This window comes from Gopherus evgoodei, chromosome 8 (genome assembly GCF_007399415.2).
Source record: "Gopherus evgoodei ecotype Sinaloan lineage chromosome 8, rGopEvg1_v1.p, whole genome shotgun sequence".
Classification (NCBI taxonomy): domain Eukaryota; kingdom Metazoa; phylum Chordata; order Testudines; family Testudinidae; genus Gopherus; species Gopherus evgoodei.
Window position 1 is genome coordinate 93,425,932 of NC_044329.1, and position 27,655 is coordinate 93,453,586.

At 39.9% G+C, this 27,655-nt stretch overlaps 1 protein-coding gene across 1 annotated transcript in view; it reads left to right on the forward strand.

Annotated features, from left to right (window-relative positions):
- Nucleotides 1-26,802, forward strand: part of SLC35D1 (solute carrier family 35 member D1) — a 34,172-nt gene extending 7,370 nt beyond the window's left edge. Inside the window, exons 8-12 of the mRNA XM_030572429.1 lie at nt 667-759; nt 9,272-9,339; nt 10,314-10,392; nt 16,013-16,095; nt 21,031-26,802. Of these exons, the coding sequence (XP_030428289.1) occupies nt 667-759; nt 9,272-9,339; nt 10,314-10,392; nt 16,013-16,095; nt 21,031-21,139 (432 nt within the window). The 3' untranslated portion in view covers nt 21,140-26,802. The remainder of the gene's footprint in view (nt 1-666; nt 760-9,271; nt 9,340-10,313; nt 10,393-16,012; nt 16,096-21,030) is intronic.
- Nucleotides 26,803-27,655: the final 853 nt, after the last annotated feature.

Below are 27,655 nucleotides of genomic sequence, written 5' to 3' on the forward strand. Positions count from 1 at the left end.
TGCTTTGGCTGCTGGTGTAAACAAGGCCAAACCATAATAATACAGAAAACTCAACCAGAATGAGGGCTCAGTCATGATTCCTGCTTCAGGTGTCCAGGAGAGACAAATGAGTGAGGTAATATCTTTTATTGGACCAATTTCTGTTGGGGAAAGAGACAGACTTTTGAGCTACACAGAGCTCTTCTTCAGGTCCAACACAGTTTGGCTCTGTCTACGTCCATGGTTGGTTGTGGGGCCCATGGAGGTCATTTACTTACAGGGTGCCCAGGCACTGCTCATATTCTGATGAACACCTGGCCTCTCTGTCTTCTCTATGAATTCCAAACCAAAGTGCTTTCTCTACCTGAAATGAAACATGGCTGTGTCCCTGAAAGTGTGCATGAGTTTTTAAGACCCAAATATTGATGGTTGTTAATATTTCAGCAATGTCTTTATGGGTCTCTGAAAGAACATCCAAGCACAGAATTCACCCAGTGGTTCTAAAAGTATCATATGCAAGACAGGTTTATTTCATAATATTTAAAATGTCCCTGTTTCACTTCTAACTAGCATGAATACCACATTCATTTTACAGATGAGACCTGGCTTTGTGTAGCTTTATGTATAAGATTTTATGTCTCTGTTTTGTGGAGCCAACCTAAATATGCAACTATTTCCTGTTCCTAGGAGCTGGGAAAGTATGGTCTCCTTTATTACAATGCACTGTTTATGATTCTTCCCACCTTGGCCATAGCCTATTTCACAGGAGATGTGCAAAAGGTAGGACTCTTGTTCCACATTGCAAGTCTTTAGTTGCACAGTAAACATTTCTGTCAAGTATATGCTTCTGTATTGCCAGAGAAAATGGGGTTTGGTTTTTTGCTGTTCATTATAACTTAGATGTGAATGCAGAATGACTTTCTATTTCCTGTGACTTATCAACTTGTTTTTGTTTGCTTTTTTACAAAATTTGCCATTTATATGTAAATGTAAAACTATACTATATAGTTTTCCCCCCCTGCTCTGTTTGTAAATCATATATGACATATACTGAATTTGGATGTAAGGGATCATTTTTGGAGGGAGAACTGAAGAAACCAGAGTTTCCTATAACTTTAAGTATAAGGCGTTAAGAGAATTAGTGACTGTTGAAAAAAGACACTTTATTTCTGATGAAATCCATGAAATGGCTTTATACTGATCTTTGTAAGGACTAAGTAATTCCTTTTTCCTAAAGAGAAATAATTAAAACCAAGTACTAGGAAGAAGTGGAGATTTCGGAGTAGGTTTATTGCTGATCAGCTTGTACTAGAAAGTGAAACACTGCAGACTTCTTGGATTTTTTTTCTTTTTGAATTGTAGAGGTAGTTGGTTTTTTATGGTGGATTTTGAACACTGTAAATATTTAATATTTGCTAATATCAACTCACCAGTATATTGTCTGCCTGCCTGCACATCAATGCATTTAACATCTGTATGCAAATTTAGAACTTACATGCAAGTGTGCTTAATTTGTTCTTCTAGGACTGACAAAAGCATTGATCTTGCACATCACTTAGTAAAATAAATTGAGATATGTTCCCCCAAAATTGATACTACTTGAGACTTTTACCCATAGATAACTTATACTAAAAAGTGAAATGGCAGAGCAGCTAAATATTGGGGATGGTGGGGGGAATATCCTTTATTGTTCACACAAAAGGAATTTATATGGGTAATGCCATTTAATATTAATATCAGTTAGGTGAGTAAATCTCTTACATATCAACAGAGAAATAGACAATCATAGAAAGCAATTACTAGCATTGTTACTATAATAAAATCACAAGCCACATATGCTTACTATACACTATTTTGGGATGTTTGTGATGCTGCATAGACATTTAAATAGGAAGTCTTGTGATCTAAAGCTACATCTACTCGTTGGAATATCTTTTCTGTTTAATTAGAAGTTTAATGTAACTAATAATCATAATGCTGGCAATGGCTTAGATCATGAGTATATGAAAATTGGGTGTGAACAGAAAATATTTCAGAGTGTCCGTGCTCCCCACCTCACCCCCACCCCTCTCTGAGATAGGCCAAAAACAACTCAGCTGGAATATATTTGAGGAAAATTTACTCATTTATAAATCGGAGCCAACAAACATGGAGTTGAATGTCAGCTTTGTGCTACTCTGTAGAGTCTGTGTATTCACAGTATGTGTAGAAACTTCCTCTTCCCAATTTTTTGAATAAACTTTCTTTTGTTCTCTGAAAAAGATCTTGCCAATGAAGGTGAACAAAGACTTATTCTGTTTAACTTAGTCTTAGGAAATTGGCCATGTTATGAAACTTTATTTAATAAATGTGTGTGCTTATTTCAATGTTTTTTCTAAAGCATATCCTCGTACTAATTTTTTTGCATTCTCTGCTAATCCAAAAATGCATTAATAATGCAATAATAAAAAGTGTAGCCACAGGAGGAGAGTGGCCGTCAGTTATGTGAATATGCTCAAAAACTGGATTTTTGTGGAGGGTTAACGATCAGACAAAAAGATTTCACATTCATAGGAAAATGTTTGTAATAAAAGTTGATAACATTTTCCCATTATCAAAGCGTGTAAATGATTTGTCATAGTTTATATGTAGTGTTTCATTAAACAATGTCAAAGGTACCGACATCTTGTTGAATTCCCAGTTCCACAGCAGGCAGAAATGGCTATGTGCTGAGTGCAAGCAAAATTTACATCTAAATAATTCCTGGCAATGAAGTGAATAAACCTCAGTGAAGCTGGTAGGTTTAAGTCTCTTTTACTGGTCAGTCAGCTGGCTTTTTTTACGTCAGTTTCAAGTATGTACATGGCCCCCCACTTCAGCCGTCTGAGCGCCTCACAATCTTTCATGTGTTTATTCTCTCAACACCCATGTGAAATACTGCGATAGTATTCTATACTATTATCCCCATTTTACAGATGGGAACTAAGCCTCAGTTCCCAAGTGACTTGCGCGAGCTCACACAGGAAGTATGTGGTGGATCAGGGAATTGAATCCAGGGCACTAACCACTGGCCCATCCTTCCACTCTAAAATACTTTAAAGGGGACATTATGTGGTAAATTGGGAAATATATCCAGCCAGGGACCCTTCTGATACCACACATGCATGGGGGCGAGAATCTGTGTTTTCTCTAGTACTGACTGGGGTGTTTGTGTATATTTATATTTAAAAATAAATAAAAATGCTTCTGGCATGGAGGCCTGTTGCTTTAAATTGGGAATGTTAGTTTTCAGGCATCTGACATGACTATTGTTAAATGTCTGAAGTCATTTGGCCAGTTGTGCGGTTGTCTGTCATCCAGAGAAATAATGATCAATATCTAGGATCTTAGATTGTGGGGAGGCTTTTAAGCATTACTGTAGTGTTTAATGCTAAACTCTGCTGGATGTTAATATTTGTTGTATGTGTACAGCTGTATGTCTGTAGAGAATTTTTAATTATGGATGCTTTCCACCTCAAACCTACTGCTGAGTTACAGTATACAAAGGAGGTGTCTGTGGTTAGGATAGCTTTGAAATGGAATCTGTAGTTGGCCTTAGATCTAGTTACAAAGAAAATGGGATTCTAGAGCAGTTGTGTCAGCAGGGACATGTAAGACAGACCCGAAGGGAGAGATTCTGCTCTTCTCAGAATACCTTAGAACAGAGGCTGTATGCTCAGTACTATTTCCCTCAACTAGGCAGAAACCAGACTAGAACTAAATTGAGCTTTGGTGAGTGCCAAAGCTATGCTTCCATGGCAAAGTATTAATGAAGTCTGTCATCAGATGGCTACATAATAGAAATCAAGACATGTACTAATGTAAGAGTTCTACTTGAACAAAACCAACTCAGAACAGTATAGTTAAGATAGGCAAAGAAAGCAAGAGACTTTTCCCCATCCTAGGGCTTGTCTTTGCTACCAGGGAGATGAACATTGCTGCAATCGATGCAGCAGGTGTCGATTTAGCAGGTCTAGACACGATAAACGGACTGCCGAGCACACTCCTGTCAACTCCGGTACTCCATCATGGTGAGAGTCACAGGTGGAGTTGATGGGGGAACATCAGCCATAGATCTTCTTACTGCGGTGTCTTCACTGCAGTAAGTCAAAGTACGTCGACTTATTCACATAGCTGAAGTTGCGTAACTGAGATCAATTTCCTCCCCCCAGTGTAGACCAGGCCTGAGGTAAGTTGACCAGAGAGAGTCTCCTGTAGATGTAGCATAGTGAAGACGCCAGGATAAGTTGACCTAAGCGACATCGACTCCAGTTACATTGTACGCATAGCTAGAGTAGCGTAACTTAGGTCAACTTACCACCATAGTAAAGACAAGCCCCTAGATACAACTAAGCAACTTTTAAGCAGCCATGTAGGTAAACTCAAAGGACATAGAGCCAAACCCATTAATAATGCACTGCTAAATGTTCTGTGAAGCTTAGTTCATTGTCATGTTAACTCTAGCAATGTGTTATCTCCTAGTATTTTATGGCCTCTAGTGATACAAGATAACAGCAAGATGCAGTTCCTGTTCATTCCAAGGAGAATACCTCAGAACTGTTACAGCTGTGAGATTGTTAGCAATATTTAAATCTCCTTCCTGTGTTCTAGTAATCTTCCCTTTGAATGAATAGGGTTCCTTAATCAGCTGGACTGATTGCTGTTGGAATGACATGAGACATATTCTGGGCAGCAGGGATACTTAACCCAGTTAGCAATCAGCATTACCCAAAAGAGCCATAGTAGTGTGAATTCATTGTTTCATTCACTAGACTACTTACACATACACACACACACACACACACAAATTTTATCACAGCAAAATAAGTTAAGAACTTAGTGGAAGCTGAAAACTTCATTGGTTAATAAAATAGTAGAAGCATCCTGACTGGTTAATAACTTAAATTAATTAAATCAGTGTTTTTAACATCATGTGTTGCAAAGAGCCTCAGGAGACTTGTGGCTTGTGAGCCTCAGTCCGAGTATCGCTGCTCTACAGCATGAAATTCACCTACTGGGTCAGGAAGTGAAGCACCAGGAATTATTTCCTTTTCTCTTCCCTCCCATGTTCCTCCCCACTCACCCCCTAAGCACACCTGTCTTTCTCACTCCTCCAACTTTCTGCTGGTCCCATTGTTGGTTGTTTAGTAGTCTTTGTCTGTTTCATTAAGGTATCTTCTGCTTTTTTTTTTTTTCATCGTTCAGCATGGTGTTTGAAGGTGGCACAGGTATTAATGGAGCTAAAAATAACAACAAACAAAGGGTCCCATATGAAGTTAAACTCTGTGCTGCTTGGATTTTTCTGTAAACTAATGTTCACAGCACCTTTCATTACAGAGAATGGTACAGGTGCCAAATTGCACACCTACTTCTAATATGAAAGCATCATAGTTTACTTTATTAACCTCTCTACTTTTATTGTAGAACACAATAAAAACTGTATTTTGTCTTCAGTATTTTCTACCTTGCAATAGTTGGCTATGTGGAACAAACAGATTTTTGTGGCATTAGTGTATTGTTTGGTTTGGAGGGATTAGATTTTTATTGGTAAATGTCAATTTCAGAGTACACATACGAACTGATGAAAAAATATTTCCATGGATGAGCATTGACGTTTAGATAGGAAAAGTAATAAAAATGTTGCTTGAGAATTTTTAGAGTTTGAATTAAGCATATTTACTTTATATTTTGATATGTGGTGACACTTCGTGTTTTAATGTGTATAATGCTTTAACATTCTGAGTCTGTCTACTGTCATTAAATAATTGTCACCCCCCCATAATTTCCCACAACTGTGAACATTTAAATAGATGAAAATAGGGAAAAAATGCTTAACACATAATTTTGACTGATATTTATTTTAAGCTTTTTTATTTATTATCCATAGAAATTAGTTTAAAAAAAAATCTAGTTCTGCCAAGTCTAATTATTGTGTAGCATAGGTGTTTTTAAAAGCATGTATGTATTTATAATCTGGCGCGCACACACACGGAGTGCGTGTGTGTTTATAGATGTAGTATATGTGTTACAGTAATCTTCAGGTATAAAGTGGAATAGACATTATACCACTGTGAGACAAATAACTCATTCTCAAAGCCATTCATAATACTACGACTGGGGTTTGATTAGCCAGTTGACAGCATCTGCTGTGGATTGGCATTAGTAACTGTTTGCCTGTTCTAAATGTAAATCATTTAGAAATTGATGGACCTCAAATCCCAATAGCAGTATTAGCAACTGCGTTTGAATAACAGGTTGTTACTCTCCCAGGGTATGTCTACGCTGCAGTTAAACACCTGTAGCTGATCCATGTCAGCTGACTTGGGCTCACTGGGTGGCTTTATAGGTGTAAAAGTGCTGTGTGGATGGTCAGGCTGGAATCCAGTCTCTGGGACCCCATGAAGGGGAGCATGAATGTCTACACAGCTATTTTTAGCCAATGAGCGTGAGTCAGCTGATGGCCAACCACAGCCCTGCTATGGATCTTTTATTACAGGTTAGAGGTACGCTTGGCACCAGTAAAGAACTGAAACTTTGTTAATTTTTACAAAAACTTTTTAAAACAGCGGTTCTCAAATTGTAGTTTGGAACCCCAAAGTTTGTCATGTCCCATTTTAATGGGGTCACCAGGCTTAGACTTGCTGCAGCCTAACCCGAACCCACCACCCGAGGCCAAAGCTGAGGCCTGAGGGCTTCAGCCCTGGGCATCGAGGCTCAGGTTACAGGCTCCCTGCGTGGGACTGAAGCCCTTTGGCTTTGGTCCACCCTGCGCAGGGGTGGTGGAGCTCAGGCTTTGCCCTCCCCCGTGCTCAGGCTTTGGTCCCCCCTCCTGGTGTCGTGTAGTAATTTTTTTAATCAGAAGGGGGTTGCGGTGCAATGAAGTTTGAGAACCCCTGTTCTAAAACAGCATTCAAAATACTGTTTCTGATAATTTATTCAATCACACACTTTAAAATTGCCTTTGTATGTATTAGATTTTAATATCCAAGGTGATGTGATCTGTAGTTGAGCTGCTCTTTTGGCTTCAGAACCCCTGAACTACTTTGCAAAGAACTTTGACACAGCTGGAGAACTAAAAGGCTAAAACACAATTCTGTGGAACAATTAATTGTGCATGAAGCTTTGTATCATTAAAAAAATTAACTCGCAATTCTCTAAACTGCAGCCTTGTTTTAATGCAGATTTTGCATTGTTTTTTTAAATTATTTTTATTTAAACAGGTTTTGTTAAACACCTTGACTTTTACAAGTGGCACCAGTTTTATAGACAAGCCAACGGGTGCTTAGCGCCGTCAGTGTTAGACTTATTTTTTTAAAAAAAATCTATATTTTATTGCTCACATTGGAGCTGCATCTGTGGTAGCAATCATTTCTAAACTGCACACTAACCCCACTTCCACTATTTCACAAACGTCCCCCACATTCACTATTTACGCTGAATATTGCTGTAAATGGATGACAGAAACAAACTGTGTCTGCAATTGCGAGAAGCTAAGGCTGGATACTACTGCCTGCCTCCTTTTCCAGTGTAGACTCATTGGGGAGAGGAAAGAGAAGAGTGAGAGTCCAACAGCGTCTATCCTCTGCTGGTATCTTGAATACGTCACAGATCTGACATCAAGAACAAATTATGCCAAACCAACATAATTTCTTCCTTTGGCAGGATTACTGGCCTACTGGATAGGGAGGAAGCTATAGATGTGATATCTTGATTTTAGTAAGGCTTTTGACACAGTCCCACATGACATTCTCAAAGCAAAGTAGGGAAATGAGGCCTGGATGAATTTACTGTAGGGTGCATGCACAACGGGTTGAAAGACCGTTCTCATAGAGTAGTTATAAATGGTTTGATGTGACACCCTGTAGTTTATCTAGTGGAATCTCATAGGGGACAGTCCTAGGTCTAGTACTATGAGTTTTATTAATGGCTTGGATAATGGAATATAGAGTGTGCTAAATGAAATTTGCAGGTGACACGAAGCTGGGAGGCCTTGTAAGCACTTTGGAGGACAGGATTAGAATTGATAATCTTGACAAATTGGAAAGTTGGTCTGAATCCAACAAGATGAAATTAAGTGAAGATAAGTGCAAAGCGTTTCACTTAGGAAGGAAATATGAAATGTACAACTGCAAAATGAGGAATAACTGACTAGATGATAGTGCTGCTGAAAAGAATTTGGGGGTTATAGTGGATTACAAATTAAGAATCAAATCATAAAGCAGCTGTAAAAAAAAAAAGGCTGCTAATCTGGAGTGTATTAACAGGCATGTCATATGTAAGACAGGAGACGTAATTGTCCAATTCTGGTTGGTACTGGTGAGGCCCCAGCTGGAATACAATGTCCAATTCTGGGCACCACACTTTAGGAAAGATGTGCACAAATTGGAGAGTCCAGAGGAGAGCAATAAAAATGATAAAAGCATTAGAAAACCTGACCTGTGAGGAAAGATAGAAAAAAATAGACATGTTTAGTCTTGATAGAAGGCAGGCCGGAGGTTGGGGACCTGATAAGTCTTGAAATATGTTAAGATCTGCTATAAAGAGTACCAGTCAATTGTTCTCCATGTCCACAGAAAATAGGACAAAAAGTATTTGGCTTAGTCTGCAGCATGGGAGATTTATGTTAGATGCTAGGAAATACTTTCTAACTATATAGGTAGGTTAACTCTCTTGAATAGGCTTTCAAGGAAGGGTGTTCAATCAGCATCCTTGGAGGTTTTTAAAAACACCTATCAGGGATGGTCTAAATGAGACAGGATGGGTGAGGTAATATCTTTTACCGGACCAACTTCTGTTGGTGAGAGAGTCAAGCTGTCGATCATATACAGAGCTTCTCTTCAGGTCTGGGCTGACTGACCTGAAGAAGAGCTATGTGTAAGCTCGACATCTTTTCTTTCACAAACAGAAGTTGGTCCAGTAAAAGATACTACCTCACTCACATTGTCTCTCTAATATCCTGTGACCAACACAGCTACAACTACACTGCATACAGGGATGGTCTATGTTTCCTGGTCCTGCCACAGTGCAGAGGGCTGGCCTCAGTGACCTCTCAAGGTCCCTTTTAGCCTTACGTTCCTCCCGTGATTCTAGAATCTGGATTCACACTAAGTTGCTGTATTCAAAGGCTGTAATAGCATTGGTGAATGACCTCCTTATGGCCATGATCCTTTAGTGCTCACTTCTGGTTTTCACATTAACTGCCGCAAAATGTTAAAGGTTTAAAGTCTACTTTGGAACATTTTTTCATTTTTAAGATTGGATTTGTTTGTTTCAGGCAATGGAATATAAAGGCTGGGCAGATACACTCTTCGTTATACAGTTTACACTCTCATGTGTAATGGGGTAAGGATTTACTTTAATTTTAGTGGTGTTTCCTCCAAGTAGTATCTACTGTATCCCCACCAATAGATACTAAGGAAGTGCCTTACTATGAGGGCCTGCTCTGTAGTCAATAGGCACATAAAACTCCCATTAATGTTAATTGTGGAGAGAATAATCTTTGCAGAGAAGTTCTGCTGTTAACATACTAATCAGTAGAAAGTCCAATTTCAGTGGTGGCAGAAAACAGTTTGGAGAAAGATTATTCCTTAAAAGGCTGTCTCATGAGTTAGAAATTTAGATGCTACTGTAGATTCTGATTTTTGGAGAGACTGCATACCCGTAATGTTTTTTATTTTCTTAAATCTAGCTGTTTTTATGAGCAATGGCATATTTTTTACTATTTCCTTTTACTCAAACTAGTAGAGTCTTATCAACTCTCACTTTGCTAATCTACGAACTTGATTCCACGAACTCCAGTGGTTTTGGCCCGCTTCTTAGTAAGACTTAAACAATGGAATGTGGTAATGAAGTCATTACTAAGGTTTCATTACTTCTTTAAAATATAGTTTGACACTTACAAACATAACTTCTTATAAATAAAACTAAATAATACCTGTCAAACTAAACTACCTGTAGAATTTGTGCTGTAGTATACTTAGGTTTTCTGGTCTATTTGTTCACTCACTAATTTCCAAAATTTAGTGATCACAAAAGGGTTGCCCTCTTAATGCGAGTTAGTGAGGTCCTCCTGTACAATGCAATATAGTATATAGTGTACATGATGGTGTTGGGGACACTATTGCTGTGTATTTTGACAGATAACATTACTCCATAGTGAATTATACAGGTCTCTTCAAGCAAGTAGTTTTGGAAACTCTGTAGTATGGCATATAATTAAGAGCAGGGCGTGAGATGGCATTTTAGTATAACAAATGCACCCTCAAATGATGAAAAGCTGAATGTTGTGGGTTTTTTTGTTTTTTTTTTTGCTGCAGGTTTATTTTGATGTACTCCACAGTTCTTTGCACTCAGTATAATTCTGCTCTTACAACTACAATAGTTGGCTGTATTAAGGTAAATTGCATAAATCTCTTAAATATTTGTCAAGTTTATTAAGTTTCCATTTCCTGTGTTACAACAGTGCCTGTATGATGCTTACAAAAGCAGCATAAATGTTTATATTCTCAAAGGCTTTTGTATGATTGGAAGGGGTACAGAGAGCTAAGTAGGAATTCTTAGTAACTTGCAGGATAAAATTAGTCTAGAGAAATCAAGAGCAGTAAGCCAAATCTCCATGATTGTCTCTCTCAGTGCCAATTCAAGGATGTGACCTCTCATTTACTCACTTGTGGTTCTTACTATGTGTTGTGGGGGACCATAACTAAAGCCTAGCAAAATATTCACACTTACGAATTATGAATAACATTAATAAAAGAAAGGAAAGAAACCCGTGAGCTATAACCAATGGCTATTTCAGTCACAATCTCTTCTGTACTTCTCTGTTATGGAGAGATTACACCATCGAGAATGAGTCTGGGCTTCTGGGGATGTTGTTCCCTAGATAAATTAAGACCAAAGTGTATTATTCTGCAATTCAGTAATGAGTTCTATCTCAGTGGAGCATAGATAACTAGCATAGTTTTACCCGGGTAAAGGAATTTCATTTAAGGGTTGGTGAATCCTGTTTGGTTATCATTCCTAACCTAAACAATTTACAAATGGGCAGAGGTAAGTGGTCTTAGCTATATCCTATGAATCTGGAGAAAATATGTAACTTGTTTACTTAAAAGAAGTCATTCAAAAATTACTAATTTAAAATAGTAATGTTTAACACACCAAAGCACTTTAAGGAGAGGTTATGAGGCTGGCAATTTACTGAAATTTAAGCATAGGAATCATAGAAATGCAGGACTGGAAGGGACCTTGATAGGTCATCTAGTTCAATCCCCTGCACTGAGGCAAGACTAAGGTGTTATCTGCACCATTGCTGACAGGTGTTTGTCTAACGTTCTTAAAAACCTCCAGTGATGGAGATTCCACATCCTTCCTAGATAATTTATTCCAGTGCTTAATTACCCTGACAGTTAGTAAGTTTTTCCTAATGTCTAACTTGAGTTTACCTTGCTGCAATTTAAGCCCATTACTACTTGTCCTGTCCTCAGTGGTTAAGGAAAACTATTTATCGCCCTCCTCTTTATAACAACCTTTTACGTCCATGAAGGCTGTTATGTTCCCCTCAGTTTTCTCTTCTCTAGACTAACCCCCCCCCCCTTTTTTTAGGGTTGCTAGACCTGTAATCATTTTTGTTGCTCATTTTTACATTCAAATTAAATTCCACTACTTCAGTTTATCAAGGTTAGCTTATGTCGGCTCTTCAGGAGTGCATAGCCTAAACAAGCTGCCGTTTAGCAGGTTTAAACTGTTAGTACTATACTTACAATAGCATTTCAATACTCCAGTAAGATCTTTATGAGAATAATTTACAACTAATTTGTTGGCAGTGCTTTTGCAAACTTCTTGTCAACAGTGTTAAAAGTCTTGGTGAAGTTATCAGGTTGCAGAAGCAATGCTAGACTGGAGGGTTGCTTCCTTTTTCATGCTGTTTTTGGCTTGTTTGTCATCTCAGCTATCTTATTGCTGCTGCAGTTTGTTTGCAGAGCTATTGATTTGAAGGTATGAGGTGAACAGGCTGAGCTGAGAACTGAAGTATCCAGTGTCCAAGTCTGTTTTCTTTCTGTAGTCTGATGGAAGGTGGAAGGCTCACCTCTTTCAGGGGCTTGGCTGGATTCAAATATCAGCTCCTGTCACCTTTCACTTGCTCAATGTCTTCATGGGATGGGCCTGGCAACATATTCCACTTGTGAATATGACATCTACTCATGCATGTGCAGCGGGGTTGTAATTCTTCAACTTTGTGGTTATTGCTTTTATCTTTGTGGTGGGAAATTCTCAAAGTGTCTTTTAAAGTTTTTTAATACCTTTCTTTTATTCGGTTGACTTTCTGAGATATCCCTTTAATTCCATGAGGGTTTAATAGAAGTTGAAATAGTTTCAAATGAGTCCAAACACGGCTGTTTTCATGATTCCTAAAGAGGGTCTTTCAACTTAAATGTAACCAGATAAATTAAATTTTTCCCTTAACTATACATGCAGAGGTGATTCTTTAATAAGGAGTAAACATGTCAAATAGCTAGCTAGTTCCTCAATAAATACAGATATTTTATACTCCAATAACTTTTTATATTAACCAGATGTAGCAAGGTCTCTTGATTCTATATTAGTAGATAAAACATCTTACTATTCACATAATATCAGGAAGTTTTGCTTCCGATGCTTGCATTTAGAGACACACATTTGCAAATGAACATAAAAAAGAAGCCTATACTATCTTAACCCCTTAAGAATTTTCACCTTTAAATGGAAAGTAACCAATAACTTCTATAAAATGTTTTTCCAACTACACATTTCCCTTAAAGTTAAGTCTGGAGACTTCAGTGCATTACACTGACAACTTGACATTGCTGTAGGTCTCTTCTATTTGATTTCAGACTTCACTGTATGTTTTCCTTATGGCATAGGTATAGGGCAGCCATGTACATATACTATAGTGCTGTGGCCAATAGTGTGTGAAACCAATCTGCTTCTGAATGCCAGTGCTATAGGCGTTGGAGCTATGTACTTTTTGTACTGGAATAACATATGTAGATCATGGTATCCCAGAAAAACACACAGACTTGAACAAACCCACGCATGAACTCCCTGCTTCTCCTTCCATGCACTCCCCCAGTTCACTTCTGCAATCATAATACTTTGCTTATGTTTATGCAATTGGAAACCAACCATAATACTGTATGATATAACTGAAATTATGAAATTACTGTGTTTAGGATTGCAGTGAATTATAATTTGGAATTAGAAAGACCTTTCAGATCCTCTAATTCATAGGTTGAATCAGTCAGTCTGCGTAAATAGATTGACATTATTAGGTTTCACTTGTTCTTTCTGGCATATCACCACCTCTAAGACATTCTGCAGGCAAGATTCTGTCCTCATTTAAATCTGTGCAACCCCATTGTATCTAATAAGTTAGCACAGGTGTAATTGAAGATAGGATTTGGTCCTGAAATTAGTTAACTATTCCATTGCTTTGTGAGCCACCACAGAATCCAGCTCACCCTTCCAGTGTCTTGGCTTGGCATGGCATGGTTAAGAGGTCAGAGGATAGACAAGGAATACATAGAGAGAAAAGATACAGAGGCTTCTATGTGGTTTCCCTTTCCAGAGCAGAACTTCCCTTTAGGGCTGATGATCTCCAGGAGCCCTCCCATGTCTGTCTGGGCTCCTTTACATTCATTGATACGAGTTTTCAGTAGTGATCTGTAGCCGACAGCATCTGTATATGGATCTCTGCTGGGTAAATTCTTGAATGTCTTTTGCCTCTTGCACTGAGATTAAGCTCCTGTGGAGTCCTACTGTAGAAGCCCTGTGGATGGTTGTGTGGTTGAAAGCTGAGGATACTGAGCATGACTGGAGATCTAAATGAAGTCTTTAACAAAACCAGTGATGCCTGAGGAAAAATAAATACATAAATAAAAACATATCAGAACTAAAAAGCTGCTGTTGAAGCCATTAGGCCTAGAATTAGGGCTGCCAGCTGTATAGAAAAGTTAGATGCCTGCAAGTCACCAGGGCCTGATGAAATGCATCCTAGAATACTCAAGGAGTTAATAGAAGAGATATCTGAGCCTCTAGCTATTGTCTTTGGGAAATCATGGGAGATGGGGGAGATTCCAGAAGACTGGAAGGGGGCAAATATAGTGCCCATCTATAAAAAGGGAAATAAAAACAACCCAGGAAACTACAGACCAGTTAGTTTAACTTCTGTGCCAGGGAAGATAATGGAGCAGGTAATTAAAGAAATCATCTGCAAACACTTGGAAGGTGGTAAGGTGATAGGGAATAGCCAGCATGGATTTGTAAAGAACAAATCGTGTCAAACTAATCTGATAGTGTTCTTTGATAGGATAACGAGCCTTGTGGATAAGGGAGAAGCGGTGGATGTGATATACCTAGACTTTAGTAAGGCATTTGATACGGTCTCGCATGATATTCTTATAGATAAACTAGGAAAGTACAATTTAGATGGGGCTACTATAAGGTGGGTGCATAACTAGCTGGATAACCGTACTCAGAGAGTAGTTGTTAATGGCTCCCAATCCTGCTGGAAAGGTATAACAAGTGGGGTTCCGCAGGGGTCTGTTTTGGGACCGGTTCTGTTCAATATCTTCATCAACGATTTAGATGTTGGCATAGAAAGTACGCTTATTAAGTTTGCGGACGATACCAAACTGGGAGGGATTGCAACTGCTTTGGAGGACAGGGTCAAAATTCAAATGATCTGGACAAATTGGAGAAATGGTCTGAGGTAAACAGGATGAAGTTCAATAAAGATAAATGCAAAGTGCTCCACTTAGGAAGGAACAATCAGTTTCACACATACAGAATGGGAAGAGACTGTCTAGGAAGGAGTATGGCTGAAAGAGATCTAGGGGTCATAGTAGACCACAAGCTTAATATGAGTCAACAGTGTGATACTGTTGCAAAAAAAGCAAACGTGATTCTGGGATGCATTAACAGGTGTGTTGTAAACAAGACACGAGAAGTCATTCTTCCGCTTTACTCTGCGCTGGTCAGGCCTCAGCTGGAGTATTGTGTTCAGTTCTGGGCACCGCATTTCAAGAAAGATGTGGAGAAATTGGAGAGGGTCCAGAGAAGAGCAACAAGAATGTCTTGAGAACATGACCTATGAAGGAAGGCTGAAGGAATTGGGTTTGTTTAGTTTGGAAAAGAGAAGACTGAGAGGGGACATGATAGCAGTTTTCAGGTATCTAAAAGGGTGTCATCAGGAGGAGGGAGAGAACTTGTTCACCTTAGCCTCCAATGATAGAACAAGAAGCAATGGGCTTAAACTGCAGCAAGGGAGATTTAGGTTGGACATTAGGAAAAAGTTTCTAACTGTCAGGGTAATTAAACACTGGAATAGATTGCCTAGGGAAGTTGTGGAATCTCCATCTCTGGAGATATTTCAGAGTAGGTTAGATAAATGTCTATTAGAGATGGTCTAGACAATATTTGGTCCTGCCATGAGGGCAGGGGACTGGACTCGATGACCTCTCGAGGTCCCTTCCAGTCCTAGAGTCTATGAATCTATATGTAGTTTTGGAAATACATAACTTTTTAAGGGTAAGGATTTTTGTACATGTCAGCATCTGCCTACTTGCAGATAAGGAAGAGAGGCAGAGCGAGAGAACAGCTGGCTTTCTGATGAATTCAATGCTCTAGGTACATTGTTGTAAGGTTGTCTAGCAGAAGCGTTCCCCCCCCCCCCATGTTGCAGCCTGTGTTTTGCAGGTGGGAGAGAACATTTTTGGGGCTCAGTAGGGCAATATGAAGGAAAAACAGTAAGACAAAGAAAAAAAATTAAAGCTTGAATATTTTAATATTTCCAGTAGCCCTGATATGGTAACTTTCAAGTCAGTATTATAAATACAGATGTCAGTATCTTTCACACAGTTATCTCTTCTGACTCTCTTCTATTTGTTTCAACATCCTGTTTATGCCAGTGGAATATACATAAACAGCTGTTTTACACATTTTGCTTAGAATTTTTAATCTTTTTTTTCCTCCTTTCCAGAATATATTAATAACCTATATCGGAATGTTTTTTGGAGGAGACTATATTTTCACATGGACAAACTTCATTGGGTTAAATATCAGGTAAGAAAACTGAAGACTTGTCTTGAATGTATGTAATGCTCTTCAGAATAACTTGTAAATTGAGCAACTTGCTATTAAATTACTGAAAGTAGTATTGAACCATCCAAATAGGATCAGTTTCCAAAATAGAACTGCACTTTTTTGAATTCTGGTGGGAGGAATCCACTACAAAGCTATTAAGTAGGAAGTAGTTAAGTCTGGATCCTGAAAACAGTTATGGATGTGAGTTGTCCTATTGATATCAAGGGATTTATGTGCATAAAATTAAGTATGTGCCTAATTGCTTGCAGGATCATGCTCTTGTCATAGCTTTTAGTTAAGTTTTTTTTTTTTTTTGGTATCATCCGCTTAATGTTCCATCATTTTTGGTAACAGATTTGTTTGGCGGTAAAGGAAGAGGAAAATGCAGGGTTTTAAGGGGATAAAACCTTTCGTAGAAGCGTGTGTGTGTGTGTGTATTCAGGATGACTGCTATGGATGTATCTTTTATAAAAATAAAAGCATATTTTCTTCCTAGCATCTTATTTTTACATGAAATGCTGGTTGCTGTTCTAAACACATGTAGGAGGGTGAACTTTAGGCTGTGTAAAGTAATACCAGGTCACCCTCAAGCTGTTTCAAGGATTTGTATACATTTGAAACTTAAAAAGCAAATTATTTGCTATACTAATTACTAAGGGATGTTGTAAGTTTCAAAGAGGAATTGGTAAATCATAAATCCAAAAGTGAGGCGCCTGAAGCCAATTGCTCAATTGGTAACATCATTAAACAGAGGAGAAGACCAAAATAACTGAAGTTCCTGCTGCTGGATGCAAGGTCATCAGTCAGAATCAGCTCTGGCCATAATCTTGTTTTGGATGAAGCGCTTGTCTTTCTAGTGATGCAAACAAGGCTATGGGTCAGTGCTGCCTCCAACCTGGCCCTAGCACAGCTAGTCCTCCAGCCACAAGCCCAGACAAACTCCAGAATGCTCCAGCAAAAAAGAGGACACAGAGTAGCAGTCCTATTTGTACCCTAGCTCTGATTCAGAAACATTCCACCCCAGAAACTAAATCTTTCAGGTGCATCCATAGGATCTGGGAGGTGAAGGACAAGAGGAATCTAGGACTCGTAGTCATGTACTGCCCTCCAGATGGAAAGCCAATCAGCTTCTGGAAGGAACTAACAGAGCTACTGCCAAGCATGGTACTCCAGATTCCCTGTCCAGCTCGACATAGGTTAGATCCTACCTTCAGTGTACATGTAGATATTGGAGGCATCACCAACGTACCACTCTGCTGGTCTAATCACCACTTCATCCAGGTCTTACAGGACTACACCACTGCAATAAAGGAGGCAAAAGCAAGCCTTCTCCACAGAGCTGTTTTAACTTGGGAACAGGCTAGTCGAACCTGATTGCATAGCTTAGACACCAGACCCAAGTATTGACTGCTGAGAGGAGCTGTTGACTTTGGTGAGATCAACAGAATACATAAGAAGCTAATGGACAAAGAACTCTATCCCTGACTAGACTGTATTATCTGCTGCACCACCCTGACTGAGTCTGGCCTGATCACACATGCTGAAGCTCAAAAAGCCCTATAAAATATTAGAGCCAGAACTTGTGAAACGGATCCATGCCCCTCCTGGCTGGTAAAAGCCAATGAAGAATTATGCACACTACTAATGGATGCAGTCAGAGCCTCCTGCAGAGAAGAAAAGTCACCTACCAAACTCCTTGAGGGGGAAAAGGAACAGTTCACCCAATTGTCAAGAAAACATCCCTTGACCCTGAAGATCTCTCCAATTGCACTCCTATCTCCAACCTCCCATTCCATGGCAAAATAATTGAGAAATCAGCAATCACCATGCTCCAGCATGTGAATCAGCCAGCATAGTGGATACCTGACAAATAGGGCACAGAGCAGTGGCAGTGCTGGTAGCATTAAAATATGATACCTCATGGCCATGGACACGGGCAGGATCTCTGTGCTTGCATTGCTGGATCTCTCTGCAGCCTTTGACACATTGGACAACAAGATACAGCTGCATGACACAGCATGAGTAGATGGCCCCCCACTACAGTGGCTCCAATTCTTCTTCTCTGTCACTGCTTAGCCTTTCTGGAGGGCTTCATCTCTGGGGTCCTATAGGGATTCATATTGTCCCCACTTCTCTCCAATAACTATGTGAGACCATTTTGTGGGGAGAGAGGGGAAATGCTGGGGGCCTAGCTGTCAACTAAACTGAAATACATCATTCTCAATGGATGAAAGCATCAACACTGCTAAAATGTCAGAGTACCTACAAGAAATCAGCGCTTGAATGCAGAGCAGCTGAGTCGAGCTGGACCCTGGCAAGACCGAAGTGGTGATAGTTGGAAGGGGAGGAAATGCTCTGAGCTGGGTGATTGTCTTCTCCTTTCTTTGATGGCACACAGCCCTCATTCATCAAAGTGCTGCGAAACCTCTGGACTCTCTTGGACTCCAAAGCTTGGGTGACAGGTAGCATCAATATCTAAACATTCTTTTTACCTCGAGCTACCTAAAAAGGTGGTGTCCCTTCTCCCTAGACAAGGCCCTGACTGCCAAGATCCATGCATTAACAATCTCCCAGTGGGCTTACTATGATTTGCTGTATGTGAAGCTGAATGTGAAGATGATGCATGGGCACCAGCTGCTCTGTGAGCATATTAGGCCCAGGCTCAAATCCCTCCACTGCCTCCTAATTAGTTTCCAATGCCAGTTTAAACCTTTGGTCTTAAAATTTCAAAAGCCAAATTTCAATCGGCGGCACTCCTCTGGGACAGTGCAGATCACAAAGGCTGTGACCTAGGAGGTGAGAGCTGGGGATATAGTGTTCTCTGAGGGGATACCACTCTGGAACAAAAAGAATGAGGAGTATGTGTGGCACCTTAGAGACTAACACATTTATTTGAGCATAAGCTTTTATGGGCTAAAACCCACTTCATCAGATGCATGCAGTGGAAAATACAGGAGAAAGACACACAAACACCATGAAAAAATAGGGGTTGCCATACCAACTGTAATGAGTCTTTTAGAGAGGTCAAGTGAATCCAGAATCTGACCATCTTTAGGAAATACTCTAAAACCTTCCTTCGCTAAAGCCTTTTCACCATAAGAATGACACAACACTGATGTCCCCCTTCCACCCAATAAACCCCTACTAACTAAAAGAAGAAATTTAATACATTGAAAAACCCTACCCCGCACAGTGTGTTTGCCCCAGAAGGGAGAAGTGTCAGAGACTTGATTAAGTGCATTGGGGACTTTGCTACTGCTATTAATTTGTTTTACATGGAAGATGCTCAGATACTACAGTGATGAGCAGCAGTGCTAAACCCTAAAATAGATGGACATATGAATGAAATGACAATCTTCAGTTAAACTATCAGGATTAAAGAAAATTATGTTTATCGATCATTTTACTTCACAGCATAAGCAAATCATCAGCTGGAGTAATGAACAGATTGTCCCTCCTTGACATATTGTGGCATTTATGAGGTCTCATACCTTTCTCAGAAGCATCCTGTCCTAGCTACTGTATGAGGATAGGTAATTGGACTACTTGGTTCGTTAATCATCATCTGCTACAGCAAACCCGATGTAATTGTGTAGAGTTCATGTGTTGAGACCGCATAAGGGAAAATAACTTAACAAAGTTTAATTTAAAAAAACCCAAAACCCAAAGCCTTACCTTTTCAACTGATAAATACCTAAAACAAACAACCCCTTCCCCCAGTCTCCAGTTCTACCAACTTAAATGGTTATCTTCAAAAGCCATTTTAAAAAAACACATACCTCCCTGGTTCTCTTTTGAAAACATTCAGAAATGCGTCTACACCCAGTCAGAATGCACTGCTCGTTCTAGGCACCACTGAGAACATCAGGGGTTGTTTGGTATTAAGTGCACATAAACTGAAAGTTGATACAATCCAGACCTACATTTGACTGATCTAAAAGGCATCCTTGGTTTGTTTGGGGTTTTTTAAAGTGGTTTTTTTTTTTTTTTTTTTAATGCTCTGGCTGAATATTTACAGCTCAAATTATATAAAGTCTCCAAATAGTGCTGTTGGTTTCATTTAAAAACAAACTATTTTAAGGTGGAGAGGTTGTGCTGCTAACATAAGCCTGTAAATTTGGACCATTCTCTTTTTCCACCTTTTTAGTTACAAATTTTAAATTTGTAACTAAAGGTAGTAAGAGAGAATGAAGTTACTTAAGCTTTTTCATGTACTTGGGCATACAGTATTTTATGGTCTGACATAGGTCAAGGGGTACCCTAAATAAATAAAATGACCTCGAAAGAAACTCTTGTTTTTAGGTCTGCATAGAACACACACATTCCTTTTTCCTTTATGATGTTCTGAATGGTAACTTCACAACACTGAAGCATGTGATAATAAAATTAAAATCTCTAGATATTTAGTGGTTGGAGAAAATGGATTATAAATCAGATTGAACAAAATATGAAGTGTATGGAGAGGAGAGGATTGATTTTCAAGGGGGCAGTGAGAGAATCAGCTAGCTAAATCAACCACCTTGCTCAGACTCCTCATATTTTACCAATTTAACTTCTTTTTGCAGTCTATATAAAACCGGGGGGGGGGGGAGCGCAGCAGAGTATAATCAAAAATTTGTATTTCTGTGGCTGGTCAGTTATTTATAGGCCCACCCCAACTCCTGTACCACCAGGCCTAGTGTTTGGTACATCTGCATAATGAGATCCATGAATATTTTGGTATAATAGTAGGAATGAATCAAAATTCAGAATATCTGTCCTGGATTCTAGGTGACTGTTAATTAGTAAATTGGAGAAGGAATGCACATTTAAAATACATTTAGAGTATGTAGAATGGTACTTATGTGGTATTTTACATGGAGTTCTAATATTAATATGCATCATTTCTCTTTTATCTAAAAATGTGTTTTGTAGTATTGCTGGAAGCCTGGTGTATTCTTACATCACTTTTACAGAAGAGCAATTGAACAAGCAGTCTGAAACTACTATCAAGATGGATATTAAAGGAAAAAGCTCAGTATGACCAGGGGATTACTTATAAGAAGTAACTCCTTGTTTTTGTTCAATGCTCACTGGCAGTATACAGTAAAAATATTACACTGTGGGTGTCTGTTATGGAATAATGCTGGTACTCTGCATTTGCACAATCTAAATATGCTGCCTTTTTTAAATTTTTATTAAAAAGAGATTTATAATTGACTGCACATTAGATATACAGCTGGTTAATTTAATCCAGACTATGAGGCATACATTTTTTGTAATTTATTATGATCAAATCTGGTGGTAGAACCGTGCACGGATGATGTAAACACTTTTTGATTTTTGCAAGAGTACTGTTAATATTCTTACAGTTTTGTTTTCTTGCAAGAAAACTTGTCCTAACCTATCAGTTACAGTTTAGCTTGCCGTCTAGGTTGTCTTGCAGCTAAGCATATCAATGGGCAATAATAAATATTTGTAATTCACTTTTAAGGTGAATGATTTGACTCAGCTCCATCCCCTTCATGCTGTCTAAAAGGGCCAGGGTGATATCCAGGGTCTCAAAAAGCCCTGCATCCCTTTCAGGGCAGAATTACTCAGTTCAGGTGCATCGGGCTGCCTTCAGAGGAGGCCCTCACAAACCCTGGTGTGGGATCATGCCAGTTGTGGGGATGGGCGGGTTGGTATTGTGAGTAGAAGTGTTGCTGTAGCTTGGAGCCTTGTGGAGATTCTGGGCAGTGCTGCAGCTCAGAAGAGCCCTGTGGAAAAGTACTGTAGCTTAGATAAGCCCCTGGGGGTGGAACGGGGGAGAACTCTCCAGTCCCTGAAGCAGTTGGGCAAAAAGATGATTTAAAGCCAGCATAGGTCCCTCTGTGCTGGGCTGCAAGTTCTGTGCTGTGCCTCATGGAGAGGCAACATGGAATCTCACCCCTTAGCTCAGAAAACGCAAGTTAACAGATTAGTTTACTTTATTTTCGAGAATGAAGCTACTGAAGCAGGGTAACATTTATAGACTTTCACTAACTGTAAGCCAACTGTAGGCCATGCATAGATCATAAAAAGAAGATACATAATTTGAGCAATTTTTATTTATTGTCAATATTAAGCTTTCAGAGGAACAAGAAAAAGGGAAAGAAAAGAGTTTTCTCTAGAGCTAGAATATATACAGAAATGAAGGGAGACTGAAATGTAACTCCTTTTTTTATTTACTAAGGAAAGGAATGGCTCTGCAACCTTGCATATGCAAGTGCAGATCTTTCAGCAGATGTATCAATTCTGCAATACACTCTTATTTCAGTCAGTCATCCGGTTTTAAGTTTTTGGCCAAAACATTGGCTTGAATAGTCAGTGATTTTAGTAGATGTTTAATTGTTTTCATTAACTTTTAAGCCTGTACTCATCCTGCTCAGATTCTGCATGCCTCACAATAGCTTAGTACCTCTTCTTGTAAAGCTGATGTAGGATGGTGGAATTCGTGAATAGGTGGTGGGATGATGGTACGCTACCTTCCAATTTTAAATAATGTATTGGAGAACTCAGCAGCGAAGCACTGAATTAAAATAAGACCTATCCTGCAGTCATACATGAGTAACTTTACTTACATTAGTAATCCCACTGGACAACTTAATAAGTAAAGGTACTCATGTGCATAAGTTTTTGCACTCGTTCCAAATCAAGTGAAAATCTGTGTCTAAAAGATTTTTTTAAATGAATTAATGTTTTTGATTCCCTTCCAATCCCAATACCAAGTGTGCCCCATTATTCTGAAACAATAGTAAAAGAATAAATTGGAAATGTTATCTTTTTAGTTTAGTAAATTAACAGTTAATCCATGTATAACATTTTGTGCAGCTACACATTGACGGGTCACCTAGAATGAATATTTGTTATCTCATGGTAGAGAAATATCTTTATTCTTCTAGAAGATGTCAAGGTAATTCATTAATTGGTGCATTTAATTTGTACCATTATATGACTGATACAGTTCTGATGTTTTAACTCTATCCAAATTTTATGCTCTGTTCAGTTTATTTTTGGACGCAGTAAAATTTCTTTTACATTGTGAGAAATATTTTTAAAATGTCAAGCCGTATTGATTTTTTAAAAAAAATTTAAAATTGATGCAATACTTCTGTCTGTCGTCTTCCCTTTGAATCTTTCTTTGGTTAAAATTGTACACTTATCATTTTCCCACAATGTATTCCTACTCCTACCCTTCACTTACAAGAAGAGACTTTCACAGGCAATTAATCTAATTGCATTTGGAAGGATATTTGGTGGAAAACTGAGTGACATGGTGTTGAAAGAAACATCGCATTTCAGAATATCTTTTAGATAATTGAGATGGGCATTTCTGTAACACTTTCTGTAGAAACATTTAATCAGCATAATGTGTGTTTGTTTACTGTGTTTCTTTGGCAGTTTGCATTGTTAGTCTAGTCCTCCATTTTAGAATCCTTAAAGGTAGCTTGCTTATCTAGTTCTTGTTTTAATTGAGCCAAATGGAAAAATTATGTATGATACCCATATACCGCAGGAAAAGGATGGGGGAGCATTCAACACAAACGACTCAAAAACTTACCTGATATGTTCCTGCTTTTGCTAGCTTCCTAAAATCATGCAGCCAGCCCCTGCTCTACTGTGTTTCCTCACTATGATCCATAAGGTGGTGACATGGCTACTAGTGTCAGCCAAAGGGGCTATCCTGTTAAGTGCCGTTTAAGTGTGGTGCGGTTTTGTAAAGTCACTTCTTTGACCCTGATGGTCAATAGGCTTTGCAAAAACACTACCCTCTTACGCCAGTAGTTTAAAAACAGTCCCGTACTCTTGTGGCCAGCTCCAGGTTAGCAGTGGCAGCACAGGAGACATTAGTTGAGGAAAGTAAACTTTAGATTATTTTTTGTGCTGAATGTCTCTTACTGTGTCTTATGGAATATTGTAGCTCATATACAAAATAAAGGCCTGGCAGGAAATCTTAACACACCCCAAAAAAAAATTAATAATAGGCTAGGGAAACAAATTTTCTCTTTAATTTTAGCTTGTCGTGATCCCCATTCTTTTTATAAAATTTGGATCTTTATTTAAATATTGAAATCTCAACTTTACATGTGATAAATGTACCTGTTTTTAAATGTCAAGGTCAGCAACTCTGTCAAAAGAGTTTTCAACTCCGCTTATTCTGCTATAAACCTCAAAATAGGCTCTCAAATTCTTTCTTTCTTTTTTCTTATGTCTCCTTGTCCTCGCACCCTCTGATGTGGGAATCTGGAGCAAATAGCATCATAATGCCACCAACTGGAAGCAAGAATGCAAAGAACTGCTAGATCCTGCCGCTGGACATAAAAGCCTCAGCACTGTCCCATCAGTTTGCCTTTCCTCCTTTGGAAGCCTGAAGTCCTTGCTTCAGCTCTCCTGCCATCTCTTTTCCCTTTTTCTCTTTTGTGGGGACTTTAAAGAAAAAATGGGACAGAATTGAGGGGTGGGGAGAAAGAGAAGTAAGAAGCCAGCAGCAGTTTCTCAGATGGAGAGTTGAAGGCAGAGCAAGTTGCTGTTCAGTTAAGCACCACCCTTCAAGGGGGTTGCATCTAGGGCCAACTATTCATAAATGCCACCACTCAGGGATGGTATGCCCAGTCTGCCCCCCACCTCTAAAGTGGGAGTGGCAGCTCCCCTCCCCAGCCCTTGGTAGGCATCCCTCCTCTGAAGGGTCTTTGGGGACCTCCCTCCCAAATGTATTTCTGGTCCTGCAAACTCGGGCTTAGGAGAGAGGGATCAGGCCTCCAAGCCCCTTGGTTGAGCCTAGTTCTGATGCTAATACCAGTGTCCTCTGACTGGAGACTCTCTCATCCTCTGAATTCTCAGTTTGGAAACCCCCAAAGATACTGTTTTCAAGCATACATGGTTCTTCGCAGAAGAGGGGGTTCTCTTTTCCTTCCACTTGGCCATCCTGGACCTTGCGTCCAAGGAATGGAACTGGGTGGACCTGTGCACCCAAGACTCTCGCCCTAAGGCTAGATGTTACCCTGTTTCACCTGAGGAACCAGACGAAGTGTTAGCTATTCTTAGGGTGGATGCATAGGCCTTATGTCTCACTTCTAAATTGTTCTCTCATGGAGGTATGTGTCCACCCTATGGACAAGACTTGGGGTGGACTTGGCCCTTAGTACAGCTTACAAGCTCGCAGTAGTGACTGCATATTGCAGCTCATTTTGCTTCGGGGCCTAAGCTCTGCTTTTCCCCTGACACCAGAACTATGGGCTTTCTTCACTGCCCCTGGTCTATAGAAGCCACTTCCATTTTGTGTAAAGCTGCCTGCATGCAGAGTTTCCACTGTGGGTCAGAGACACATTTGGCGTTGGGAGTGGAATGCAGATGGGGGAGTAAAGTCAAAGCTGGCCAGATGCCCCTTTTAAAGGGCTTAATCTCTTTGACTGTCTAGATGCTGCTACCATGAGGCATGTAGATTATTCTAAGAAGCACCCCCCGTCCTCGGGGAATGTGCCCCCCCGTTATCCCTTGCTGAAAGCCCATGCTCAGGTGTTGGCAGGGATCCTCTTTGGTATTCTATGACAGGTCAGCCCTTGGTTCTGTGGGATTCAGGTCTTTCGTGAGCCCAGGAGGCTGCTGTTTAAACACTTCTTTCCGCTGCTTTCCCAGAGCAGCCGGTTGCACTCAGGCCAGGTCCATCCAGGTCCATAGCTCATCAGCCCTGCCATCGTTGGAAGTCATTTGCAGATATTGGTGAAAATGTGAGCCGCCTCCACCTGAGATGCCTGATAACCTTACTCAAGCCCCTTCAGCCTCATGTCTACTAGAGTCTCAGGACCTCTTGCCTCAGGTGGCCCAGATCACGGAGGAGAAATCTTTCCCACCTGGGAACTTCCCCATCTGGATACAGTCCTGAGTTCTTCACTAGGAAAGTCCTTCATTCCCCTGGACAGACTCCGCTCTTTTGAGCAGTCTGTCGTCAGTCAGATCCTCCTCCCCAGTTCTGGCCTGGAGCCTCCTTTGATTGTTGAGCCATGTTGCAGTCTGTGTGGATCTCCTGGGTGGGGCTCCACCTTTACTCTCTGCAGTCCTTCTTCCTATCCAGATGGGATTCCCTGTTCTTCCTTGGAGGATAACCCTCTTCATTCCTCCCTGGAATCACGTGCAACACCTGCAGCTGTTTGTGTGGCTCTCCTTTCTGTTCACCCTGCCCCCATTTGTATTGTCACTGATGCAAATCTCTTGGGTTTAGAAGGGGCTCACACCTGGGCATTTTGTTAACTTCGAGCCTCTGTTAACTGGAGGAACACACATTGAATATAAATCTCCTTGAACTGCAGGCTGTACGTTTGGATCTCATAGCTTTGGAATCCTTAGTTCTCAATCCTCATATCCTCGTTCACTGGAACAACTGCATCACAGTGGAGTATGTCGGCTGCTGGGGGGACCTGCAGGACCTCGCTCCTGGTGGAGGCATCCCATCTGGATAAACCTGGTCTGCTTTCCTTGAGGGCCCTTTATCTGGAGGGCAACAGTACCCTTGCTTGGCCACAGCCATTTGGCTCCAGGAGAATGGAGCCTCCCCCAAGTTTTCAAGGCCATTTGTCAAAAGTTGGCACCATAGCCAATTTTACCTTTTTCTGTTTCCAGACCCTGGGCTCTCCTATATGATGCATTTGCATGGAGCTGGAGTGTCACTGCTTCTTGAAAAGCTGCTGAAAAAAATCAGGCAGGACAAGGCAGCTGTGATTGTTGGTAACTCTGTGGCACCCACGGTTCTTGGTTCAGAGGAGTCTTGGATGATCTTTTCAGCCTCGTTCAAGTTCAGGAACGTCACTAAGCTGTTTTGGTTGCTTCAAAACATGTTTTGGATTTTCTTAAGAAAGGTCAATGTTCTTACATGTGCACACCTCAGCCATCCACTGTCTGTCCCCCATTTGTGTGTCATAAGAGGAGAAAAAGAGTAAGAGGTACCATGAGGGAAAACTACCAATTGTTGGATCATGGTCATCTTCTAGCCTAAGTTCGACTCTTCTGCCCTCTTGGGGGATGTGCTGCTGCTGTCTGTATATTATCTGCTTTTAACTCTTATACAATCTCTTTTATTCCCTCCCCACCCCCTTTCACCTTTGCTGTGGAAGTATCTCTAACTGAAGGGACTGGGTGAGGCTGAGGTTATGCCCAGGGTTGATGGGGGTGTCTTGAGTTTTTTGTTTGCTTCCAGTAGGTGACACTATAATGCTATTTGTCCATAATTCCGGTATCATAGGATGAGAGAAGAGACTGTGGTAAACAAATTACAAAGTATGTAGTTTTCCCTTCTGTTGTGAAAACTGACAATATAGAAACTGAGAATTCTGCTATTATGACATTATTTGTCATACCACACGATACTGGAAGAATTATTTTGGGTTTGGAGCTGAATGGGTAAATTTTTTTTATTTGCACCTTTGCATATTTAGGTGAAGAATCTCCATTTTAATTGGTGTGATCTGGGGTTATGAATGGATTTAGTTAGTTCTTTTTATATGCTGAATGAGCATAAATGTGGGGTCTGCTAATTCACTGCTGT